At 43.3% G+C, this 27,479-nt stretch overlaps 1 protein-coding gene across 2 annotated transcripts in view; it reads right to left on the bottom strand.

Annotated features, from left to right (window-relative positions):
- The window catches only part of LOC106584375 (DNA-binding protein RFX2), a 59,351-nt gene that overhangs the window by 6,703 nt on the left and 25,169 nt on the right, over positions 1-27,479 (bottom strand). The window contains exons 3-15 of one of the 2 annotated variants that reach the window (XM_014169609.3): positions 22,484-22,573; positions 21,931-22,013; positions 10,636-10,903; positions 7,639-7,713; positions 6,085-6,266; positions 5,798-5,917; positions 5,329-5,450; positions 4,943-5,061; positions 1,917-2,029; positions 1,633-1,784; positions 1,433-1,530; positions 1,167-1,316; positions 797-1,005 (exon numbers count right to left, since the gene is read on the bottom strand). In XM_014169609.3, coding sequence (XP_014025084.1) covers positions 797-1,005; positions 1,167-1,316; positions 1,433-1,530; positions 1,633-1,784; positions 1,917-2,029; positions 4,943-5,061; positions 5,329-5,450; positions 5,798-5,917; positions 6,085-6,266; positions 7,639-7,713; positions 10,636-10,903; positions 21,931-22,013; positions 22,484-22,573 — 1,781 coding nt within the window. The remainder of the gene's footprint in view (positions 1-796; positions 1,006-1,166; positions 1,317-1,432; positions 1,531-1,632; positions 1,785-1,916; positions 2,030-4,942; positions 5,062-5,328; positions 5,451-5,797; positions 5,918-6,084; positions 6,267-7,638; positions 7,714-10,635; positions 10,904-21,930; positions 22,014-22,483; positions 22,574-27,479) is intronic. The other variant, XM_014169610.3, reaches the window with a different exon arrangement.

The raw sequence follows: 27,479 nt of genomic DNA, 5'->3' as shown, positions 1-27,479 counted from the left end.
TATAAAATCGAGCACACAGCCATGCAATCTCCAAAGACAAACATTGGCAGTAGAATGGCATTACTGAAGAGCTCAGTGACTTTCAACGTGGCACCGTCATAGGATACCACCTTTCCAACAAGTTAGTTTGTCAAATTTCTGCCCTGCTAGAGCTGCCCCGGTCAACTACGTGCTGTTATTGTGAAGTGGAAACAGCTCAGCCACACAAGCTCACAGAACAGGACCCAGCATACAATTACATTCTAGACGATTCTGTGCTTCCAATTTTGTGGCAACAGTTTGGGGAAGGTCCTTTCATGTTTCAGCATGACAATGCCCCGTGCACAAAGCGAGGTCTATACAGAAATGGTTTGTTGAGATTGGTGTGGAAGAACTTGACTGGTCTGCAGAGCCCTGACCTAAACCCCAACGAACACCTTTGGGATGAATTGGAACGCAAACTGCGAGCCAGGCCTCATCGTCCAACATCAGTGCCCGACCTCATTAATGCTCTAGTGGTTGAATGGAAGCAAGTCCCCGCAGCAATGTTCCAACATCTAGTGGAAAGCCTTCCCAGAAGAGTGGAGGCTGTTAAAGCAGCTAAAAGGGAGGACCAACTCCATATTAATGCCCATGATTTTGGAATGAGATGTTCGACGAGCAGGTGTCCACATACTTTTGGTCATGTAGTGTATCTCTCTTTAGAGATCAATCCATCTATCAACATTATCTATCTATCGAGGTCTGTCTGTCTATCGAGGTCTGTCTGTCTATCGAGGTCTGTCTGTCTATCTGTCTGTCTAGATAGGGTCCATACCTGTAGAAGGACCACTTCAGCAGGAACTGTCTTGCAGCCCTGGGGAAGCTGGTGCTGCCCTCGTGGGGCTTGAGGACCTGGTTGACCACGTTGTCCAGCCAGGCGGCCCACTGGTCCAGAGAGCTCTGCTGTTGCAGGGTCACCTTGAAGTCCTGCTCCAGCCGCTGGACCACAGTCTCGTCACACTGGCATACCCACGACGCCTGCTCCTGTAGACCAAGAGCACACACACCCCAAGTCTGAGAGGATTTACAAGGTACAAGTACAAACAGAAATGCATGCACACACATGGACACACACACATGCACAGTGGGAAGAAAACACTTCCAACAAAGATGTACCCAAGGAATGATTAGTTCCATGGTCCTACCTGTACGTTGGCGAAGTCGACACGGTTGAGGTCGCTGAGCATCTGATTGATCTGGGAGGTGTTCTGCAGCACGGCGCGGGCCGCCTGGGCCAGGTGGTTCAGAGAGGTGTACCGACGCAAGGTCTGAGCAAATGCACTCACCACCGCCGCCTACAGCACATACAAGAGATGGTTAACTTCACCTGGGAATGTATCGCGTGTAATGTATACATGCGAGTTCAGCTGTCTGCAGAAAGACTACGAGGGTGTTGGAAGGTGTTTTGTACCTTGGTGCGTACAATCTCATTGGGAAAGTCGCTCATGGCTGTGGTCAGCCAGCCCTCCAGACTCTTGGCAAAGTTGCGAATGGCCTGAGTGAGAGTACCTGCAATTAAAAAAATTTGCTGGGATAAATACAATACATTGAGTGCGATAATGATAATGTCATTATAATGTAGTAATGCTGAAGTTAGGCAGGTGTACTGACTGGGGACAGGGCGTAGCACGTCAGGGATGAGGATCTCCACCAGGGCCTGGTACAGGATATGGTCACAGCTCCTCATCCACAGCTTGATAGGCTCATACTTGCACAGAGCCATCAGCTTCTCCCTGGGGATCACCCCCTCCATGTCCTCATCACTGTACACACACACAAATCACTAAAAGCACAGTTTTCAATCACAGAAAACATACATGCATATAAAGCCTGAAAGCAAATATTACATTTTTTTCTAATTCAAATATTACTTTCTCAATCCTCTGTTGTCTGACCTGTTGGGGATGGTGGTGGTTACGTCACTAGATGGCGCTGTTGAATACCAGAAGGTCTGCCACAGCTTCTCAATGTAGTGGAACTGGAGGTTCATCACCACATCCAGAGTAGCCTACGGGGTAGAGGAGGAGGAGGGGAGACGGGAAGGACAAAACACAGAGCTGAGCCATGGCAACCAGACACACAACAAAGTTTCTCTGCAGCAGCCTCCCGACTGGTTAGAGGCTGAGTCCAAGCTAAACGCTGCCTTCCTTCCAACCCATTGATCCCAAATCAGAACAGATAATATTTGAGTGATATTTACCAGGAATTCAACTGTAACATGGCTTTAACTCCGACTCTAGTGTGTGCTGGTGGTGTGTAGCTCCCTGATCCCTGTAATATTGGGCAGTCTCAACTCCACACGGCTTCCTCATTCCTGTTTGAACTCTCACATACTGAGTTCTGAGCATGTGCTACACACTATAATCAACACGCCAATCAAATCTCCACATGACAGATTTACTATACTAAAGATTTACCAACTCACTATACAATTTTCCAGTAACATTATGGGTTAAAAAAAGACAACTTCACTTTGACAATGTCAAAAATAATTGAAATGGTCACAGATAAAGCCTAAGGTATGTTTAAATATGACATAATATAGACAGTGAAGACACAGTCAACCCTCAGTAACAGAGCAGCAGTGAACCTCCTGTATGTTCTGTCTATCAGTGCTCAGTGATTAGTGGTAGTGTCTCTATTCACTCTTCACACCATGCCCAGAGATTCTCCTTTGGCAGGACATGCTCCCAGTCTCCAGTTACAGCCCAGCACAGTATAGGCTTTCCTTCAATCACATGATATGTTTTTGCTTCCTCTCCGAGGATCACTATGGTAACCTTGTTTACCATTGCCCTGGGCAACAGCTTAAACACTAAACTCCAAAACAAAAAGAAGAATTCCCCTGCCCCTACAAACAAGCGTTTTGCCTCCCCAGTTTCGACACACAGGAAAAACAGCATGCTTTAGAAACTATGGCTAGAGCGAGAGAGAAAAGGGAGAGGGAGAGAAAAGAATGACAGAGAGGAGCATGCTGGGACTGAGGTTCCTTAACGCTGCCCCCACACACATACACTTCTTTATGTGGGTTTACCTTATTTATTCATTTCCTTCCACGCTGGAGTTTTTATTGCTCATTTTATCATTTCAACTCAACAAAAGCATGCTTAATTGGCATGTCTGATAGCAGGATATTTGGTTCTTATCAATAACTTTGACATATAATAATAAATGCATGTATGGGCGCCAAAGTTAATGAATATGAATGTGTATAGAGGTAATTAATGCATTGCTTGTATGCAAGAAAATGTTCCGACTATAAGGCGCTACAGAGGGTAGTGAGTACGGCCCAGTACATCACTGGGGCCAAGAGTCCTGCCATCCAGGACCTACAGTGCCTTCAGAAAGTATTCAGACCCTTTGACTTTTTCCACATTTTGTTACATTACAGCCTTATTCTAAAATTGCTTAAATAAAAAAAATATCCTCAGCAATCTACACACAATACCCCATAATGACAAAGCGAAAACAGGTTTATAAATGTTTGCTTATTTCTTAAAAAAAAATATTTCAAAAATACCTTATTTACATAAGTATTCAGACCCTTTGCTAGGACACTTACCACAGGTGGACTCCAATGAAGTTGTAGAAACATCAAGGACGATCAATGGAAACAGGATGCACCGGAGCTCAATTTCAAGTCTCATAGCAAAAGGCCTAAATACCTATGTAAATAAGGTATTTGTTTTTTTTTTATTATACATTTGCAAAAATGTATAAAAACCTGTTTTCACTTTGTCATTATGGGGTATTGTGTGTGTGGATTTCTGATGATTTTGTTTTATTTAATGCATTTTAGAATAAGGCTGTAACGTAACCAAATCTGGAAAAAGTCCAGGGTTCTGAATACTTTCTGAAGGCACTGTACATGTACAAATTACCTCGACTAACCTGTACCCCCACACATTGACTCGGTATCTGTACCCCGTGTATATAGCCTTTTTTACTTTTTTTTATTTAGTAAATGTGTTCTTAACTCTTAGCTTTCTTGAACTGCATAGTTGGTTAAGGGCTTGTAAGTAAGCATTTCACAGTAAGGTCTACACCTGTCTACATCGGCGCATGTGACATAAAATGTGATTTAATTTGAAACAGAAAATCTACAGCTGTATTTCCACTGAAAGCAGGGTGAGGAATAAGTTCTTCCTGGACCTACACCTTGATTTGTCCTTTGTACGCTTGTTACCTTTATTTTAAATAGTACATTTCATTTACCATCAATAATCCTCCTAGTATAAAGTTAACAGATGGTTGTTTGCTCACAAAGAGAAAAGCGCATAAACATTAAACACACAGAAACACACAGAGAGCTGTGAGAGTGATAGAAATGCGCCGGCCAGACAAAGGCAGGAGCCCATGTGCCTGTCCAATGACAAGGCAACACAAAGGCCCACGGGGAGGCAAGCACAAAAAGACACCAAGATGTCCACCCAGCGTGCCGAAAGGTTAATTGGCATGTCTTGAAAGCTGAGCTGAGATGAAAGGAGGCTGGAACAAAAGGAGCGTGGTGTGGCTGGACAGAGGAAGGCCACGGATAATATGATAAACCCACGGCTTCAGTGCTTTAATTAAGCTTTTCAGGGCACCTCTCCCTTTCTGTCTCTCCTTCTCTCTCTATAGCTTGGAAAGTCCCCCAAAAATGTACATTAAACATTTCACCCCCTCCCTCATCACTGTATCCCATCCAGGGAGTTGGTATTCTCTTCGGTCACATTCAACAGTAACTAAGGATGTGTTCTAGCACCAGCTCTAAAATGTCACTTCCCCCATACATCATTTCATCAAATTTGCAGTGCCGTCGACTAGGACAGGACACTTGTTGAGGGCTGCAGTCTATCGCTCTCGCTGGCAGCGCCTGTTGCACCAGACCACACCAGAGCAGTGCAGAGTTTGCAGCTAGTTGGCGCTGCGTTGCACATACCTCACAGTGGTCCCTGTACAGGTTCTGCAGCTTCTTCACGTCATTCATGTTGATACGCTCGGGGAGGGGCTGGGTACCCAGGTCAGGGGTGGGGAACGGGGGCAGGACATGTGACACATCTGAGGACACGATGACACACGGTCAAATCCCAAACAACAACAAAGAGGTGTTTAATAATAATGTGAAGTGACACAATTAAATCTTGCATCCAGTGATTAAACTGGGCTGGCCCTACCCTAGGCTACCATGCAAGCAGTCTAAAAGCCTTTTATCATTACTATTGTATCCTCAGTGTTCACAAACTATGGAATTAATGCGAGCTCTGTTTTGGTACAGGGGACCTGATGGTCTCTCAGTGTTACAGTGTGGCCAGCGGAGCTCCTTACCAATGTACTGCTGGTGGTGCTGGCTCTGGGCTGCCACAGACTGCTCTGGGGTGCTGGCTGAGTGCTGGGAGCCTCCTGACAGGCTGTCTCCCATGCCATCCACCTTCTGGAGGGGCTTGAACCTGCGGAAAGGGGAGAGGGCAGCACAGCTATGTTGGGTGGGGCTGGGAAGAACTAAAGGATGACTGGGAGAGGAGAGGAAGCACAAACAAAGAGAGGAGAGAGTGGAGAATAAAGGCAGGTGTGAGGTTAAATAAACCATGTATCTGAAATGAGGACGAGTGCACCACTTCACTCCATTGCAGAGAAGCATTTCAAAATCCACAAAAGTAATTTGGGCAGAGGCAGGGGACATGAAGTCAAATGTTAAAAAAATATCAAAAGGAACTGGATTAAAGCTTTGGCAGACAGTATGGACAGATGAGAGAGAAAGAGAGAAGAGGTGGAGGATGTGAGCGGGAGGGTTCACCTCTGTTTCTGGTGCATGGGTTGCTGCCTCATGGCCATGTACTGAGAGTCCTCTTGCAGTCTGTTGAGTGGTGAGTCTGGCTTCAGTCTGATGCCATAGTAGTGGTACTTGGAGTTGCCCCTGGAACAAACAGGAACATGGGGGGTTAATAAGGAAATTGTAATCAGCTTTGTAATCGGTCTTATCATCATCAGAATAAATCCTCACTATCAGCATCATCAATCAATCTTTCTAATCTATCATTAACATTATCCTACACCTGCTCTTCTTCACCATCATGGTCATACCTAGTGCCGAGGCGGCGGGTCCTGAGGCCCATGAAGACGGAGCGGATGAGTTTCCCGAAGGAGGCAGCGTTGACCGGGTCCAGTTTCTGCTCCTGACAGTGGCGCAGGTAGTGGTTGTAGAGGGAGCTCCGGGGCAGGCTCACCCCCTCCGCTGTCTCATAGTTATCCAGCAGCCACTGCAGCTAGACACACACACACAGCACAGAGACACACCGTCAGTCACCTACTGCTGCACTCTGATCCTTACAGTACCTCAGAGGAGGCTGGTGGGAGGAGCTATAGGAGGACGGGCTCATTGTAATAGCTGGAATGGAATAAATGTAACGGTATCAAACATAAAAAATATTGAAACCACTCGTTTGCCTCCGTTCCATGATTTCCATTCCAGCTATTACAGTGAGCCCGTCCTCCTATAGCTCCTCCCACCAGCCTCCTCTGCAGTACCTCCATCCTGCAGCTGTCTGCCCAAGGAGAGGGAGAGCACTGCCTTCTATTATCACATCAAAGGACAGCAGAAACACGCACGCACGCACGCACGCACGCACGCACGCACGCACGCACACACACACACACACACACACACACACACACACACACACACACACACACACACACACACACACACACACACACACACACACACACACACACACACACACACACACACACACACATTTAGTGAGTTTAAACATGAGGGTGAGAATTTAGATTTTGGCTTAAAACTGTCAGGAGGGGGGGTGAATTAGTGTATTTGATGTGATAATTGCTCATTCATTGCCTCATCAGAAGACCACATATTATACCTGTCCACTAGAGCAATATAGAACTCTGCTCACCCCTATTCTCCAATAGAGAGGACTTCCCTGTCTATGTGGATGGTGAATGGTGGAGAGGTAAAGGGAAGATGATCGCTAGTTGGAATATAAATAAATACAAGCTGTGGGGATGGATATTTATCTCCATTAACAGGTTGGCCAGACTGAGTGTGGCAGACACAGCATGAAGTGGACTAGAGACTTGATGACAATAATATGACTGTCAGGAGCTGCTTGATAATATAGAGATTGTAGATAGGTGACCGAGGGTTAGGAGCGGGAATGGAGAAGAACCTCCTAGCGTCCAATGAAATAGCTGGTTTGAATGGCAGCTCTGGTAAAGTAGTGGTTGAAAAGGAGGGAGGGCGTTGTGTGGCTATAACAATCACATATCGGTCATCATGTGGAGGATGGGGAATCTGAAAACGCAAGAGGTTAAATATGCATAGCTTTTCTCAAGACATGGCCAAGGCAAGCCCAGCCAGCAGCAAGTCCCACAATCAACAAATTGTGGTTGAGCAACAAGCGATAGCAGATGCAAGGAAAGTCTATGGTCAGACGACAATGTAGTGTTTTATGCCACAGCACCGTGAGGCTAGCATTAGCAGAAGTCTGTCAGTATGTTCTCTTCAGCAGTAAGAGAAGAGATCTCAGTGACAAGTGGTAGTGTAGCCCACAGCCAGGGAGACAAAGGCGGGCCTTTCTAGTCCTTTTCAAAGAAAGTTCCTGTTTGACTTACATGGCTGTTGAGCAGGCTGCTTTTGTGAGTTGCAATCCCTTCAGACTTTTGGAGGTTTTCAATCGCCATTTCAAGCTAAAGAAAAAAAAGGAGCATGCAAAAAATAATTAAAACGGGAGGAAGCAAAAAAGGAGGGAAACGAAAAAGAGAGGGAGAGAGGAGTTGAGGTGAAGGGGGGGTAGACAGGGAAAACAAAATCACAAACCAGAAAGGAAATAAGAAGGTTAGCTGCAGCCAGATCTCTGCATTTCTATTACTCAGTCAGTCTTGCGACCAAATTCATTATTGGCTGACAAAAGCATGCAAATGAGGGGGACTCAAGGGGTTAAGCTGCTGACTGAAGGCCTTCCTGGTTTGACGCTATGCAAATGACTCTGCAAACAGGGCCACGTTACACCACGCACAGTGACAATGAGTCGACAAATTCCACCTTTCCCCAAAAATAATCATCACACAATGCAAAACATGACCAGTTATACGGAATGGTCGGTCACTGTTGCAACCGATTCAAGACAAGGACTGACTGGCCTAATACAAACACATCTTACAGGGGATATAGATTTCCATATCATCCCCCTCTTTTCTTTCCATTTGTCATCCCAAAAGAACCATTTCAATGAATTTACCAGATCATTTAGATATTTTTCTGCGGTATCATGGACTAGAGAAAATAGAGAGAAGTTAGTCTAGCGGGCATAGCGAATGATAAAACCTGGGACTGGGCTTGCTTTAAAGAGGGGGGAGAAAAGACACCCACAGAAAGATGCGTGGTACAGTGGCCAAACCTGAGAAGAAAAAGAGCAGGCATCGTTCCAAGGCCTTAAAAAGTCTCCCAAGGGCTGTTGGCCAAATGGTAATGAGGCCGAGGGGTTGCTTTGTTTCGCAGGGTGCTCAAGTGCCTGTGAAAAACTCTAAAACAAGGCAGCACTGAATTATTTAAGCCAGCCTGCACCCTGCTTCCCCTATCCTGCTCTTCCCGTAACGCCATGGGGCACTGGGGAGGTTGAGGCCCACCCCATACTCAGGTTTCCCTGAGGCTCAGCAGATAGGCCAGGCAAGCAGGTGTGATGACTGTCACGCCAGCGTGCGTCACAGCCACGGCAGCGTAAGGCAGGGCAATTTGTCTGCTACGGCAGGACAATTTGTTTGTTGGCGTAACTAATAATTTAGACACGCTTCATATACTGTAGGATACTTTAATCCGTACACGGCTTAAAAAGCTGTTTAGTAAAGGCAACCATAAACCATCCCTCGTGTATGTAAAAATTTGGAATTACTGACTCTCAGACATGGGCATTCATTTCTCAATTGTTGGTGCCTCTACTACAGTTGAAGTCGGAAGTTTACATACACTTTGGTTGGAGTCATTAAAACTCGTTTTTCAACCACTCCACAAATTTCTTGTCAACAAACTATAGTTTTGACAAGTCGGTTAGGACATCTACTTTGTGCATGACAAGTAATTTTTCCAACAATTGTTTACAGACAGATTATTTCACTTATAATTCACTGTATCACAATTCCAGTGGGTCAGAAGTTTACATACGCTAAGTTTACTGTGCCTTTAAACAGCTTGGAAAATTCCAGAAAATTATGTCATGGCTTTAAAAGCTTCTGATAGGCTAATTGACATCATTTGAGTCAGTTGGAGGTGTACCTGTGGATGTATTTCAAGGCCTACCTTCAAACTCAGTGCCTCTTTGCTTGACATAATGGGAAAATAAAAATAAATCAGCCAAGACCTCAGAAAAAAAATGTAGACCTCCACAAGTCTGGTTCATCCTTGGGAGCAATTTCCAAACGCCTGAAGGTACCACGTTCATCTGTACAAACAATAGTACGCAAGTACAGCAAAGGACCTAGTACAGCAAAGGACCTTGTGAAGATGCTGGAGGAAGCAGGTACAAAAGTATCTATATCCACAGTAAAACAAGTCCTATATCGACAACCTGAAAGGCCGCTCAACAAGGAAGAAGCCACTGCTCCAAAACCGCCATAAAAAAGCCAGACTACGGTTTGCAACTGCACATGGGGACAAAGATCGTACTTTTTGGAAAAATGTCCTCTGGTTTGATGAAACAAAAATAGAACTGTTTGGCCATAATGACCATCGTTATGTTTGGAGAAAAAAGGGGGAGGCTTGCAAGCCGTGGCAAAAAACACCATTCCAACCGTGAAGCACGGGGGTGGCAGCATCATGTTGTGGGGGTGCTTTTCTGCAGGAGGAACTGGTGCACTTCACTAAATAGATGGCATCATGAGGGAGGAAAATATGTGGATATATTGAAGCAACATCTCAAGACATCAGTCAGGAAATTAAAGCTTGGTCGCAAATGGGTCTTCCAAATGGACAATGACCCCAAGCATACTTCCAAAGGACAACAAAGTCAAGGTATTGTAGTGGCCATCACAAAGCCCTGACCTCAATCCCATAGAAAATTTGTGGGCAGAACTGAAAAAGCGTGTGTGAGCAAGGAGGCCTACAAACCTGACTCAGTTACACCAGCTCTGTCAGGAAGAATGGGCCAAAATTCACCCAACTTATTGTGGGAAGCTTGTGGAAGGCTACCCGAAACATTTGACCCAAGTTAAACAATTTAAAGGCAATGCTACCAAATACTAATTGAGTGTATGTAAACTTCTGACCCACTGGAAATGTGATGAAAGAAATAAAAGCTGAAATAAATCATTCTCTACTATTATTCTGACATTTCACATTCTTAAAATAAAGAGGTGATCCTAACTGACCTAAAACAGGGAATTTTTACTGGGATTAAATGTCAGGAATTGTGAAAAAAAGAGTTTAAATGTATTTGGCTAAGGTGTATGTAAACTTCCGACTTCAACTGTATACCATAATGTTTGATGGACTTACGTAGTCATATCACAATCATTTCACTGACAAACCTACTGGACTGGAAACATTATTCTCCCTACTAAATTCCTAAGTCCTAACAAATAAGGACAGAGTATATGTAACCCATCCAAGGTGCTCACCATAGCAGAGGAGGAGCGGGAAGAGTGTGAGGCGTGGTGGCGACCCCCATCCATGCCCCCGCCGTGGATCAGGTAGGTGCCGCCACCGGAGATGACCTGACTACCACCCACATCCATGGCGATGCCCACCATACCGTGGGGCGGCCCGCCGCCGGCCGAGGAGACCACCGTGGTGACCTGGGCACCCCCACCCTGAGAGTCAAAGTAGGCTCCTCCACTACCTTGCCCATACAGCTGGGCCTCAGGGTTATAGGAGTAGGCTGTCCGGCTGGGGAGAGAGGTGCTATAAGGTAAAGGTATGACCTCAGATCTATACAGAGTGAAATATGAAGCACATACTATAACATTGCATCACTTAGCTTATGTTCCTATTATAGTATTACCCATAGGGTTGCAAAGAGAGGGTACAGTGCTTTGACTTTTTCAACATTTTATTGTGTTAGACAGAAAATTAAATGGCTTAAATTTAGATTTTTGGGGTCACTGGTCTACATACAATACCCTATAATATCAAAGTGGAATGATGTTGTTCGATTATTTTCTTTTACAAATGAATTAAAAATAAAAATCTGAAATGTCTTGAGTCAATAAGTATTCAAGCCCTTTGTTATGGCAAGCCTAAATAAGTTCAGGAGTAAAAATGTGCTTAACATGACACGTAAGTTGCATGGACTCTGTGCAATCATAGAGTTTAACATGATTTTAGAATGACTACCTCATCTCTGTACCCCACACATACAATTATCTGTAAGGTAACTCAGTCAAGTGGTGAATTGCAAAACACAGATTCATCAAAGACCAGGGAGGTTTTCCAATGCCTCACAAAGAAGGGCACCTATTGGTAGATGGGTATTAAAAAAGCAGACATTGAATATCTCTTTAAGCATGGTGAAGTTATTAATTACATTTTGGATTGTGTATCAATACACCCCGTCACTACAAAGATACAGGCGTCCTTCCTAACTCAGTTGCCGGAGAGGCAGGTAACCGCTCAGGGATTTCAACATGAGGCCAATGGTGACGTTAAAACAGTTACAGTGTTTAATGGTTGGGATAGGAGAAAAGTGAGGCTGGATCAACAATATTGTAGTTACTCCACAATACTAACTTATCTGACAGAGTGAAAAGAAGGAAGCCTGTACAGAATAAAAATATTTAAAAACATGCATCCTATTTGCAACAAGGCACTAAAGTAATACTGCAAAACATTGTTGTCTTGGCTGTGTGCTTAGGGTCGTTGTCCTGTTGGAAGGTGTACGTTCGCCCTAGTCTGAGGTCCTGAGCACTTTGCTCCGTTCATCTTTTCCTCGATCCTGACTAGTCTCCCAGTCCCTGCCACTGAAAAACATCCCCACAGCATGATGCTGCAACCACCATGCTTCACCGTAGGGATGGTGCAAGGTTTCCTCCAGACGTGACGTTTGGCATTCACCTCCCTGACCAAGGCCCTACTCCCCCGATTGCTCAGTTTGGCCAGGCAGCCAGCTCTAGGAAGAGTATTGGTGGTTCCAAACATCTTCCATTTAAGAATGATTTTTTTGGTACTCTTCCCCAGATCAGTGCCTCGACAGAGTCGTACCTTGGAGGTCTACGGACAATTCCTTCGACCTCATGGCTTCTACCTCATGCACTGTCAACTGTGGGACCTTATATACAGTCGTGGCCAAAAGTTTTGAGAATGACACAAATATTAATTTTCACAAAGTCCGCTGCCTCAGTTTGTATGATGGCAATTTGCATATGCTCCAGAATGTTATGAAGAGTGATCAGATGGATTGCAATTAATTGCAAAGTCCCTCTTTGCCATGCAAATGAACTGAATCCCCAAAAAACATTTCCACTGCATTTCAGCCCTGCCACAAAAGGACCAGCTGACATCATGTCAGTGATTCTCTCGTTAACACAGGTGTGATTGTTGACAAGGCTGGAGATCACTCTGTCATGCTGATTGAGTTCGAAAAACAGACTGGAAGCTTCAAAAGGAGGGTGGTGCTTGGAATCATTGTTCTTCCTCTGTCAACCATGGTTACCTGCAAGGCAACATGTGCCGTCATCATTGCTTTGCACAAAAAGGACTTCACTGGCAAGGATATTGCTGCCAGTAAGATTGCACCTAAATCAACCCTTTATCGGATCATCAAGAACTTCAAGGAGAGCAGTTCAATTGTTATGAAGAAGGCTTCAGGTCGCCCAAGAAAGTCCAGCAAGCGCCAGGAACATCTCTAAAAGTTCATTCAGCTGCGGGATCGGGGCACCACCATTACAGAGCTTGCTCAGGAATGGCAGCAGGCAGGTGTGAGTGCATCTGCACGCACAGTGAGGCGAAGACTTTTGGAGGATGGCCTGGTGTCAAGAAGGGCAGCAAAGAAGCCACTTCTCTCCAGGAAAAACATCAGGGACAGCATGATATTCTGCAAAAGGTACAGGGATTGGACTGTTGAGGACTGGGGTAAAGTCATTTTCTCTGATGAATCCCCTTCCCGATTGTTTGGGGCATCAGGAAAAAAGCTTGTCCGGAGAAGACAAGGTGAGCGCTGCCATCAGTCCTGTGTCATGCCAACAGTAAAGCATCCTGAGACCATTCATGTGTGGGGTTGCTTCTCAGCCAAGGGAGTGGGCTCACTCACAATTTTGCTTAAGAACACAGCCCTAAATAAAGAATGGTAGCAACACATCCTCCGAGAGCAACTTCTCCCAACCATCCAGGAACAGTTTGGTGACGAACAATGCCTTTTCCAGCATGATGGAGCACCTTGCCATAAGGCAAAAGTGATAACTTAAGTGGCTCGGGGAACCAAACATCAATATTTTGGGTCCATGGCCAGGAAACTCCCCAGACCTTAATCCCATTGAGAACTTGTGATCAATCCTCAAGAGGCGGGTGGACAAACAAAAACCCACACATTCTGACAAACTCCAAGCATTGATTATTCAAGAATGGGCTGCCATCAGTCAGGATGTGGCCCAGAAATTAACTGACAGCATGCCAGGGCGGATTGCAGAGGTCTTGAAAAAGAAGGGTTAACACTGCAAATATTGACTCTTTGCATCAACTTCATGTAATTGTCAATAAAAGCCTTTGACAGTTATGAAATGCTTGTAATTATACTTCAGTATTCCATAGTAACATCTGACAAAAATATCTAAAGACACTGAAGCAGCAAACTTTGTGAAAATTAATATTTGCATCATTCTCCAAAACTTTTGGCCATGACTGTAGACAGGTGTGTGCCTTTACAAATCATGTCCAATCAATTGAATTTACCAAAGGTGGACTCAATTAAGTTGTAAAAACATCAAGGATGATCAATAGAAACAGGATGCACCTGAGCTCAATTTCAAGTGTCCTAGCAAAGGGTCTGAATACTTATGTAAATAACCTGTTTTTGCTTTGTCTTTATGGGGTATTGTGTGTAGATTGATGAGGGAAAAAACGATTTAATCAATTTTTGAATAAGGCTGTAACGTAACAAAATGTGAAAAAAGTCAAGGGGTCTGAATACTTTCCGAAGGAACTGTATGCGTCAGCCTACTAATTATACAAATAGGCCCTGCTTTATTTCAAAATTACAATGAAATTCGCTAACCTACTTTGTAGCATGTGCTGCCCCAGAATCGCATGTTCTCTTCTGCTTTCATGGTTTGAACGATGTGCGTAATTCCAGTCCATATAATACAGTACAATACAGAAATACAGTTCACACTCAAAAATATTAGTCTACAGGAACTAGATTAATTTATTTACCCAAGCTACATCTATGGTTTTTCTGTTTTTCTGTTATCCATAATGTGCAGTAGCCTAAATCATATACACTACCGTTCAAATGTTTGGGGTCAAAAACAAATGTCCTTGTTTTTGAAAGAAAAGCACATTTTTTGTCCATTAAAATAACATCAAATTGATCAGAAATACAGTGTAGACATTGTTAATGTTGTAAATTACTATTGTAGCTGGAAACGGAAGATTTTTTTATGGAATATCTACATAGGCGTACAGAGGCCCATTATCAGCAACCATCACTCCTGTATTCCAATGGGATGTGGTGTTAGCTAATCCAAGTTAATCATTTTAAAAAGGCTAATTGATCATTAGAAAACCCTTTTGCAATTATTTTAGCACAACTGAAAACTGTTTTTCCGATTAAAGAAGCAACAAAACTGGCCTTCTTTAGACTAGTTGAGTATCTGAAGCGTCAGCATTTGTGGGTTCGATTACAGGCTCAAAATGACCAGAAACAAATAACTTTCTTCTGAAACTCGTCAGTCTATTCTTGTTCTGAGAAATGATGGCTATTCCATGCGAGAAATTGCCAAGAAACTGAAGATCTCGTACAACGCTGTGTACTACTCCCTTCACAGAACAGCGCAAACTGGCTCTAAACAGAAAAGAAAAGAAGAGTGGGAGGCCCTGGTGCACAACTGAGCAAGAGTGTCACGATCGTCGTAATGACTGGACCAAGGCGCAGCGTACGTAGCGTTCCACATCTTTATTATAAAGTGAAACTTCAGCAAATACAAAACAATAAACGAACAAACGAAACGTGACGTTCTGGAGTGCTCACAGGCAACTACACAAAAACAAAACAAGATCCCACAAAACACAGTGGAGAAATGGCTGCCTAAATATGATCCCCAATCAGAGACAACGATAAACAGCTGCCTATGAATGGGAACCATACCAGGCCAACATAGAAATAGAACAACCTAGATTACTCACCCTAGTTACACCCCAACCTAACCAACATAGAGAATAAAAGGCTCTCTATGGTCAGGGTGTGACAAAGAGGACAAGTACATTAGAGTGTCTAGTTTGAGAAACAGACGCCTCACAAGTCCTCAAATGGCAGCTTCATTAAATAGTACCCGCAAAACACCAGTCTCAACATCAACAGTGAAGAGACGACTCCGGGATGCGGAGTTGCTGTATTTGAAGTTATTTTAAAATGGACAAAAAAAAAAGCTTTTCTTTCAAAAACAAGGACATTTCTAAGTGATGCCAAACTTTTGAACGGTAGTGTATGTATTGGGTAAGTGCACAATCAGTTGGGCTTTTTTGGGTTTGGGCTCAATAAATGATGTTAATGTAGGGCTCATAAAATGTATTTAATATATGGCTCATCAGGCTCAGGTAGCATCGGGTTTGAATGTTCATGCTGTACAGAGCTCTAATCAAAGACATCCAGACATATTTAAATGCTTTATTATGCTTTTGAATAACACTTCCGGTTTTGGCGTAAAATACCGTGTACCCGGGAGAAAAGTAATTTATTCTCAGGATGGAACATCTGTAAAATACCGGGAAAATATTCAACCCTAGGGTTCCCAAGTGGCGCAGCGGGCTGTATCACAACCGGCCATGATCGGGAATCCTATAGGGCGGCGCACAATTGGCCCAGCGTCGTCTGGGTTAGGGGAGGGTTTGGCCGGGCTAGGCCGTCATTGTAAAATAAGAATTTGTTCTTAACTGACTAGCCTAGTTAAATAAAATGTTAAATAAAAAAAATACATATATATATATATATATATATATATATATATATATATATATATAAAAATGTCATTAAAACCACTTCAGCCTACTGTGATGTTTTTATCCTGCACTGTATCCAGTGATTTATGAAAACTTTCTTGATAGGTCGATTTCCTCATTGTGGTTTTACAGATGTGTTTAATACATTTTATGTACATACTTTATTCGAATATTTATGAAATGCACATTGCTATATTTGATAACACATTTTTATTTGTCGTTGACTCCAACTGCATTCAATGCCCTGAACGGATGTGGGTGGAGCAATGTCCACATAAGGATGCAAATTACAAACACTGCCAAAAGCAGTGACTGAAACGTAAGGCTTAATAAAGAACAGTGATACTAGCAAAGCAGTGTGCAGTTTTCTATTTTCTTTTATGTAAGCCTACCTTAGAATGACACATAATTCACAGAGTTATATAAATAGCACTTCCGGTTCGAACGGGAATATAGGGAAGCCTGGTAATTTCTTGCACTTTAGAAAATAATAACGTGCAAAGGTTGCAGAAACCAGGTGTGGAAAACTCTTAGAGACTTACCCAGAAAGACTCTGTAATTTGTAGAAGCCAAAGGTGCTTCTACAAAATATTGACTCAGGGGTGTGAATACTTATGTAAATGAGATATTTAGACAATTCAATTAAAAAAAATGTGTAACATTTTGTAAAAACATGTTATCATTATGGGGTATTGTATATAGATGGGTGAGAAAAAAAAAGATTTAATCCATTTTGAATTCAGGTTGTAACACAACATAATGTGGAATAAGGGGTATGAATACTTTCTGAAGGCACTTTGAACGTTACTGGAAACTTTAGAAGTTTACCAGCAAACTACCAGAATTTTGTATCTTTTAAGGATTTTATGTAATCTATCATAAAATATCTAGTGGCCCTTTTGGGTACTTCAGATTATCACAGGTGTCTGTAATTATCTCTGGCCCTCTGTGTGGCCTTATCACATGTAAAATATATGAAATAATTACATAAGATGATTTAAAAATAAAAAATGTAATGACAACGCTTTAAAACATTATCCTAAATACAAACCATCAACTTAGGGAATACCATTGTTTTTTTACTTTTATTTTACAATGTCAATATGTATTCGTTGTCAATGTTTTGGCGTCAAACTAGTGGCGGTTATGAAAAAAGTCAGTTGTTGGAAGAGTTGCATTATTTTCAATTAACTATGCCATTGTTGATTAGATTCTCTTGAACCATATGGCATATCTACTAGAAACTCATAGACACATTGATATCATAAATTAAAGTTATTTAAGTATAAATGACCAAAGTTACGATTTCCATAGACTTTCTGTTAACCTTTTACTGCAGTGGGCTAAATCAAGGTCACACACAGTGTTTCTTGGTAGTCTTAAACAAATCTACTTTGAATCAAAAGTACACACTTCACACACACATTTATGGTCTTAAAAAAAGAAGGAACCTGTACCATGTCTACACAGAGTTGAAATGTATTACATTTTGAGTTTGCATCCCGATATTACACTTTATATACATAACAGAAGACTGAAATAAACAAAACCATTTTGTATTTATTAGGGCTCCCCATTACTCTCCCTGGGGTCCAAACACATTAAGGCACTTAGAAAAGATAAAAACAGTACATCATATAAAGTGCTAGCGTTTGTGTGCGTATGCATGTGCCTGTACCTGTGTCTCTTCAGTCCCCGCTGTTCCACAAGGTGGATTTTTATCAGTTTTTTTTTCAATCTGATACTACTGCTTGCGTCAGTTACCTGATGTGCAATAGGGTTCCATGTAGTCAAAGCTCTATGTAATGCTGTGCACCTCCCATAGTCTGTTCTGGACTTGGGGATTGTGAAGAGACCTCTGGCAGCATGTCTTGTGAAGTATGTATGGGTGCATTCAATGTAAATTGTCCAGTGGCGATTTTTATGAATTGTTCAGCAGTAATGGCTTGGGGGTAGAAGCTGTTGAGGAGCCTTTTGGTCCTAGACTTGGCAAGATATACTTGGATGTGTAGTATAAGCATTTGTTGCAGGCATGTCATGCCTAAATTTGCTAATCTTGCCAATGCAAAAAATAATTAAAGTAGTTGGCAATATCAGTGGGTTTTGTGATGAGTCATCTGATTCAATGAACGATGGAGTGGAGTTTGCCTTTTTGGCCAAAATTTAACTTAAGGTGCTCCAAAGCTTTTTACTATCATTCTATATATAATTTCTCTTTGTTTCATAGTATAGTTTCTTCTTTTTATTCAGTTTAGTCATATGATTTCTCAATTTTCTGTACTTTTTTCAATCGACTTATTTCACATAGAAACACCGGATTTTCGGCAGGTTTATTGAAATAATGTTTAATAATTATGAAAATATTAATAACATTCCACCCATGAAGCCACTAGAGGGCGATTTGGTCATTTGACTGCAGGAAATGGTTTTACTTACCAGAATTACTGAAGATTCCAGTAACTTTGGTAAATTACCGGTATCTTTGCAACCCTAATTACACAAATATGATGGTGATGTAGAGGTTAATCCAGGCCCTGCAGTTCCACTCCTATTCCCCAGGTGCTCTCATTTGTTGACTTCTGTAACCGTAAAAGCCTTGGTTTCATGCATGTTAACATTAGAAGCCTTTGCTTTATTCACTGCTTTAGCACACTCTGCCAACCCGGATGTCCTAGCCGTGTCTGAATCCTGGCTTAGGAAGACCACCAAAAACCCTGAAATTTCCTTCCCTAACTAAAATATTTTCCGACAAGATAGAACTGCCAAAGGGAGCGAAGTTGCAATCTACTGCAGAGATAGCCTGCAGAGTTCTGTCTTTCTATCCAGGTTTGTACCCAAACAATTCGAGCTTCTACTTTTAAAAATCCACCTTTCCAGAAAGAAGTTTCTCACCGTTGCCGCTTGCTATAGACCACCCTCTGCCCCCAGCTGTGCCCTGGACACCATATGTGAATTGATTGCCCCCCCATCTATCTTCAGAGCTCGTGCTGCTAGGTGACCTAAACTGGGACATGCTTAACACCCCAGCCATCCTACAATCTAAATTTGATGCCCTCAATCTCACACAAATTATCAATGAACCTGCCAGGTACAACCCCAAATCCGTAAAGACGGGCACCCACATAGATATCATCCTAACCAACTTGCCCTCAAAATACACCTCTGCTGTTTTCAACCAAGATCTCAGCGATCACTGCCTCATTGCCTGCATCCGTAATGGGTCTGCAGTCAAACGACCACCCCTCATCACAGTCAAACGCTCCCTAAAACACTTCAGCGAGCAGGTCGATTGGGTCTCCTGGAAGGATATTGACCTCATCCCATCAGTAGAGGATGCCTAGTTATTCTTTAAAAGTGCCTTCCTCATCATTTTAAATAAGCATGCCCCATTCAAAAAAAGTTGAACTAAGATCAGATATAGCCCTTGGTTCACTCCAGACCTGACTGCCCTTGACCAGCACAAAAACATCCTGTAGCGTACTGCATTAGCATCGAATAGCCCCCGTGATATGCAACTTTTCAGGGAAATTAGGAACCAATATACACAGGCAGTTAGGAAAGCTAAGGCTAGCTTTTTCAAACAGAAATGTGCATCCTGTAGCACAAACTCAAAAAAGTTCTGGGACACTGTAAAGTCCATGGAGAATAAGAGCACCTCCTCCCAGCTGCCCACTGCACTGAGGCTAGGGAACATTGTCACCACCGATAAATCCACTATAATTGAGAATTTCAATAAGCATTTTTCTACGGCTGGCCATTCTTTCCGCCTGGCTACCCCTACCCCGGTCAACTGCCCTGCACCCCCCACAGCAACTCGCCCAAGCCTCCCCATTTCTCCTTCTCCCAAATCCAGATAACTGATGTTCTGAAAGATCTGGACCCCTACAAATCAGCCGGGCTAGACAATCTGGACCCTCTCTTTCTAAAATGATCTGCCGAAATTGTTGCAACCCCTATTACAGCCTGTTCAACCTCTCTTTCTTATCGTCTGTGATTCCCAAAGATTGGAAAGCTGCCGCGATCGTCCCCCTCTTCAAAGGGGGAGACACTCTAGACCCAAACTGCTACAGACCTATATCTATCCTACCCTGCCTTTCTAAGGTCTTCGAAAGAGAAGTTAACAAACAGATTACCGACTATTTTGAATCCCACTGTACCTTCTCCGCTATGCAATCTGGTTTCAGAGCTGATCATGGGTGCACCTCAGTCACGCTCAAGGTCCTAAACGATGTCATAACCACCATCAATAAGAGACATTACTGTGCAGCCGTATTCATCGACCTGGCCAAGGCTTTCGACTCTGTCAATCACCACGTTCTTATCGGCAGACTCTACAGCCTTGGTTTCTCAAATGACTGCCTCGCCTGGTTCACCAACTACTTCTCTGATAGTTCAGTGTGTCAAATCGGAGGGCCTGTTGTCTGAACCTCTGCCAGTCTCTATGGGGGTGCCACAGGGTTCAATTCTCGGGCCGACTCTCTTCTCTGTATACATCAATAATGTCGCTCTTGTTGCTGGTGATTCTCTGATCCACATCTACGCAGACGACACCATTCTGTATACTTCTGGCCCTTCTTTGGACACTGTGTTAACTAACATTCAGATGAGCTTCAATGTCATACAACTCTCCTTCCATGGCCTCCAACTGCTCTTAAATGCAAGTAAAACTAAATGCATACTCTTCAACCGATCGCTGCCCGCACCTGCCCGCCCGTCCAGCATCACTACTCTGGACGGTTCTGACTTAGAATATGTGGACAACTACAAATACCTAGGTGTCTGGTTAGACTGTAAACTCTCCTTCCAGACTCACATTAAGCATCTTCAATCCAAAATTACATCTAGAATCAGCTTCCTATTTCGCAACAAAGCATCCTTCACTCATGCAGCCAAACATACCCTTGTAAAACTGACCATCCTACCGATCCTCGACTTCGGCGATGTCATCTACAAAATAGCCTCCAACACTCTACTCAACAAATTGGATGCAGTCTATCACAGTGCCATCCGTTTTGTCACCAAAGCCCCATATACTACCCACCACTGCGACCTGTACGCTCTCGTTGACTGGCCCTCGCTTCATACTCGTTGCCAAACCCACTGGCTCCAGGTCATCTACAAGTCTTTTGCTAGGTAAAGCCCCACCTTATCTCCGCTCACTGGTCACCATAGCAGCACCCACCTGTAGCACGCGCTCCAGCAGGTATATCTCACTGGTCACCCCCTAAGCCAATTCCTACTTTGGCCGCCTTTCCTTCCAGTTCTCTGCTGCCAATGACTGGAACGAACTGCAAAAATCACTGAAGCTGGAGACTCATATCTCCCTCACTAGCTTTAAACACCAGCTGTCAGAGCAGCTCACAGATCACTGCACCTGTACATAGCCCATCTGTAAATAGCCCATCCAACTACCTCATCCCAATACTGTATTTATTTATTTATCTTGCTCCTTTGCAGCCCAGTATCTCTACTTGCACATTCATCTTGTGCACATCCATTCACTCCAGTGTTTAATTGGTATATTGTAATTACTTCGCCACCATGGCCTATTTATTGCCTTAGCTCCCTTATCTTACCTCATTTGCACACACTCTATATATACTTTTTCTACTGTATTAATGCCTGTATGTTTGTTTATTCCATGTGTAACTTTGTGTTGATGTTTGGCCAGGTCTATTAGCTTTAATGGTTTTCTATTTAGAATCATTTTAAAGGCGCCTGGAACACGTTCCTTTGCCTTAAACGAAGAGCACCGCAGTACTTACATGGTTCCATTAGTGTAAACTGCCTCTCCCCCCTCTCCTACATATTGAACCTGGGAGGGGTAAACATGCTGGACCTGCTGAACCTATGGAGAGAGAGAAACCCATGAATCAACCTTTGAGCACTATTATCAAGAGAGAGTATCCACCTCTAGGCTGTTTCTCATTCCTTGACATTAGATAGGATATCTATGCTTGTTATGAATCAGAAGAAACTTCAATGTAACTCATGTCTTCCATAATCATAATCATATCTTAATGCAGTGCTGTCAGTAGGTGGCAGTGAGTCCAAAGTGTCAAACTGAGAAAAAATAAAATCCCTGCTGAGCAATTGAAGCACATAGAATTGCTGTTAGATATCAATTATATCAGTTAGAAACCCATACCGTTCCAAAGCAAGAAAGCTTACAATACAGTGGGGAATGTAATCTGTATCTATATGTCTGATGCTACTGTGAATGGAGCCATGGTCTGTGCATATGGCTAAAGCTAGACTGACTGAGTGTCATGTGGGCTGGGGAGAAGGAATAAGGGGTGATGAGGAGACAGTGTGTACCTGCTGAGGGACCTGTTGCACCCGAGGGACTGACAGCTGCTGCACCTGCGCTCCCTTCTGGGCCGAACCTGTGGCCTGAACCAGCACCCTCTGGAGGGAGAGAAAACGCACAATTATTGGTAAGCACATAAAATGCCCATACGCAGACACACACTATATCTATTTACACACAAAAAAATAAAACTACAATCCCTAAGCCCTTAAAGAACACCAGAGAATCACAGAACAAGGGATTTGACTGGATTTTCTACATTACTTTTGGTATAATATCCTTCCTTATGTGCATTGTGGCTTGTGCCTTTCTTCTGTCAACTTCAACACAAATATGAAGTGATTGCTGGTGGGAAAGACGATGCTATTCAGCAGCAGTGCAGCTTACTAGCCAACACATTTTTGTGTTGGTCCATTCTAGGCTTTTAGTAATTACAGGCAACCTACAATGTAGGTTTATTTGGGCCAGCGTTTTTCTTTGGCGGTCGCAGATGACTACTCCTGGTTTCCCTCTTTAGGGGAGTGTTAAGGGAGATGTGTTCATGACAACAAAAATAAATGCCATTTGTTTTCTCTAAAAGCCTGATATATGTCAGAGGTGGTGTAGTACAGGCCTTAAATTCAGAACTGTCTTTTCTCCAGCATAGCCAGCTGTCAAGGCAAATATGATGCCCTATCCAAAAATATTAACATAAGGATATTTAACTGCTTGGTTTCTATGGATTCTCTCGTCAACCAATGTACTTTTCCCAGAATTTTGAACAGCTGTGGCAATACAAGGTTATAGGTCCTACTTGCACTAATCAGAAACTCCTGCCTGATCACACACAACAACATGATATCAAATTATTTATGATTCCTTTATCCACATGTAGGCTAATGCTTGTTGATACATTTACAGTGCCTTCAGAAAGTATTCACACCTCTTGACTTTTTCCACATTTTGTTGTGTTACAAAGAAGTGGGATTAAAATGTATTTAATTGTCATTTTTGGTCAATGACCTACACAAAATACTCTGTCAAAGTGGAAGAAAAATTCTAATATTAACTCAAATTAATGAAAAATAAAACACTAATATATCTTGATTAGATAAGTATTCATACCCCTGAGCCAATACATGTTAGAAACACTTTTGGCAACGATTACAGCTGTGAGTCTTATTGGGTAAGTCTCTAAAAGCTTTGCACACCTGGATTGTACAATATTTGCATACACCTACTATGTTCCCCCTGTTGATGATGTTCATTATATATTAATAAGGTTGAACCAAAAGATTACATGTAACAAAAATGTAATACAAAATTATTATGTGAAATTAAATGATACAATAATGTATGTTGATGCTAATATGATGTACTATGTTCTATTATGTTTCTGTACGATAACAACAGCATAATGTTTAATATGCTATATAATATTTTTAACAGTTTCACTAATTCATTTGAATTAACTTAATCATTATGACACACCCCTCACTACTGTCATTGGTTACACTAATTGCACTGTGTGTCTACATAACCTGGTTCAAGTATTCATGACATTACCCTGAAGAAAGCAGTGATGCCGAAACGTTGGTAAATACCCATTAAATTGCTGGGAGATTACACATGGAGTGTGCGACTTCCTTTATTTTGATAGTTTATGGTTTATTCGCCATTAGTCAGCACCTCCACACACACTATTATTCTGGGTGTGCGCCTGCTCATGTTTTTTTTTATCTACTATCATCTCTCGCTGACAGCACCCTAATCAATCAACTCCCTAGCCAACATGGGAACTGAACCTAATTCAAACGATACCCAACAGAGCCTTTTTGAATACAGCCAACAACAACGAGTCAACATTTTAGTAACAGAGTCTCTATTTGACCGGCCAGAAGGCACCTGGGAAAATCTTTGTAAAGAATTCCAAGACTGTTCATTCAAGAAAACTAGAACACCTGCACATCGTAACTTTAAGTGAGTATGTTCGAAATGGAGTTATCCCACGCGGACTACGTTGGCAAAAAGAGCCTTCACTTGGCCAACGCACTAAAGAGTTTTGTGAACGATGGTGTGCTATACTAAATAAATGTTCATTGGACCTGATGACTCTGATCATTGAACAACTTAAAAAGGATATTATCGAGATCGCAACCTCAATTGAAAATTCACAGCAAGCTCTACGAGACGAGCTTAATGACCCTATTAAACTGGATGATCTCATTAAGAGTAACGCTGACCTTCAGACTAAGATTACGACCGAACTGAAGGAGAGGAAAATGAAGAAGTATAAACGCGATTTGGAAGATAAGAACATCTGACTAATATATCTCTGGCGAGACTCTTAAGCACAAGAAACCAAAAAAACGGAAGAGACAAGCCGATGACTGACGCCGAGTGCCTCTGTCAGACCGACTATCCAAAGAACAGACTAACTCTGGCTCCTCTACCAACGTTGAGCGGTTTATCTACAACAGAGGGCGAGGACACCGTCGAGGCCAACACCCCCAGCACGTAAGAGGGTTCGACGCATATGTCGGGGGAAGAAGAAATCCACTACCACCCCGCAACACCTATCAATTGAGACCTAGGACGGCCCCAGTCCAACAGGAGCTAAATGTCTTCAACTAATCAAGTAAGACGCTGACATCTGCTCACCTCAGTGTTTTCAGTAAGGGGTTAACATTTGTACCCACTGCATACATTAATGACTTTGATGTCCAGATAGATCTATTCAAGTTTTTCCGTAATATGAGATTGAGTGAGTTCTTTGATAAGAGTGAAACTTACATGACTCCCCTTGAAATATCATCCTCAGTGAGATGTATACTGTAACGCCCTGGCCATAGAGAGGGGTTTTTGTTCTTTATTTTGGTTAGGCCAGGGTGTTACATTGGGTGGGCGTTCTATGTTCCTTTTTCTATGTTTTTGTATTTCTTTGTTTTGGGCCGTGTGTGGCTCCCAATCAGGCACAGCTGAAGCTCGTTGTTGCTGTTTGGGAGTCACACATAAGGAGCATGTTTTTCCTTTGGGTTTTGTAGGTAATTGTTTCTTTTAGTGTTTGCACCTGACAGGACTGTTTGGCTGTCAGTTTTCTTGTTTTGTTTGTATAGTGTTCTTTCTGTGATTAAATATTCAATGATGAACACTAACTCCGCTGCACCTTGGTCTACTCTCTCTCACGACAGTCCTTACAGAATTACCCACCAAAAGCAGACCAAGCAGCGGAGGAAGGAGAGGCACCAGGAGAAGGACTCATGGACTTTGGAGAAAATGGAGAGGATCGTTCAGGATTCCTGGAGATGGGAGGAATTACTGGACGAAGGTGGACCATGGGCTCAAGCTGGGGATTATCGCCGCCCGCAGTGGGAGATCGAGGCGGCGAGAGCTGAGAGGCGCTGGTATGAGGAAAGGGAGCGCAACAGACACGAGAGGCAGCCCCCCCAAAACATTTTGGGGGGGCACACGGGGAGATTGGTGGAGTCAGGCGGTAGACCTGAGCCAACTCCCCGTGCTTACCGGAAGCAGCGTGGTACTGGTAAGACACCGTGTTATGCTGTGGAGCGCACGGTGTCCCCAGTGCGCGTGCATAGCCCGGTGCGCTACATACCAGCCCCCCGCAAGTGCCATGCGAGTGCAGGCATCGAGCCAGGGCGGATGGTGCCAGCTCAGCGCGTCTGGTCTCCAGTGCGCCTCCTCGGTCCAGGTTATCCTGCGCCGGCGTTGTGTACTGTGTCTCCAGAGCGCTGGGAGGGTCCAGTTCGCCCAATGCCTGCTCTCTGCCCGTGCCGGGCCAAAGTGGGCATTCAGCCTGGAGTAAGCATGTCGAGCGTACATACCAGAACTCCAGTGCTCCCCACAGCCCGGTTTATCCTGTGCCTCCTCCTCGGTCCAGGCCTCCAGTGGGTCTCCCCATCCTGGTCCGTCCTGTGCCTCCTCCTAGGTCCAGGCCTCCAGTGGGTCTCCCCATCCTGGTCTGTCCTGTGCCTCCTCCTAGGTCCAGGCCTCCAGTGGGTCTCCCCATCCTGGTCCGTCCTGTGCCTCCTCCTAGGTCCAGGCCTCCAGTGGGTCTCCCCATCCTGGTCTGTCCTGTGCCTCCTCCAGCCCTTACATATACATAGGTCTACCATGCTAATGAATAGACTTACCTGTCCTACCGTGAGTCAAGGAGGAGATGGAGCTATTAACCCAGCTGAGGTACCTGAGAACTCTGAGAGAACTATATTTGGAACAAAAAGTTCATTTATACCTCCCCCCAGACGCAATGCCTCCATAGAAACCTTCTGTTGGATTGTTGAAAATTATGTAGGTGACTTACTGAAAGACAAACAGAAACACAAATCCTATGATAACCTAAGTAGAGACGAGAGAATGGCTCTTAAGGACTTAGTCAGATCCTTCGATTATTATAAACAAATGTGACAAAGGAGGAGGAATTTGTATACAAAACAAATGTGACTATGTGAATGAATGTCGCCGACAACTATTTAAAGGTGACTTCTATCGCAAACTGAATTGTGACCCTACCCTGGAATTCCAGCATAAGATCTCATCCACAGTGGAAAGCTGTTTGGAATCAGGACAAATCACTAAAAAATAAGTTGAATTTCTATGTGTGAAATTTCCCAAGATACCAACTTTCTACACAGTCGCTAAATTACACAAACAAGTGTCTCCTCCACCAGGTAGACCCATTGTAGCAGCAATCGACTCTAACATTTCTACATTTGTGGATTACCACATTAAACCAATAGTTGAGAATCTCCCATTTTATGTCAAAGATACTAGTCACATGATCTCATTGAGAGGGCTTAGGAAGGATACCAGAGGGCACCCTGCTGGCCACTTTTGATGTGGAGAGCTTGTAGACTAACACACACTGGAGGTTTGCAGGCGCTACAACACTTCCTTCAGCAGAGAGACTCTACCCTTGCTCCATCCAATGATTCCATCTTACAACTTACTGAACTGGTATTATCCCATAACTACTTTGTCTTTGAGTCAGACTTTTTCCTTCAAATT

Source organism: Salmo salar, chromosome 23, assembly GCF_965601325.2.
Source record: "Salmo salar chromosome 23, fSalSal1, whole genome shotgun sequence".
Classification (NCBI taxonomy): Eukaryota; Metazoa; Chordata; class Actinopteri; order Salmoniformes; family Salmonidae; genus Salmo; species Salmo salar.
The sequence above is the reverse complement of the archived record's forward strand: the minus strand, read 5'-3'. Positions and strand labels throughout refer to the sequence as shown.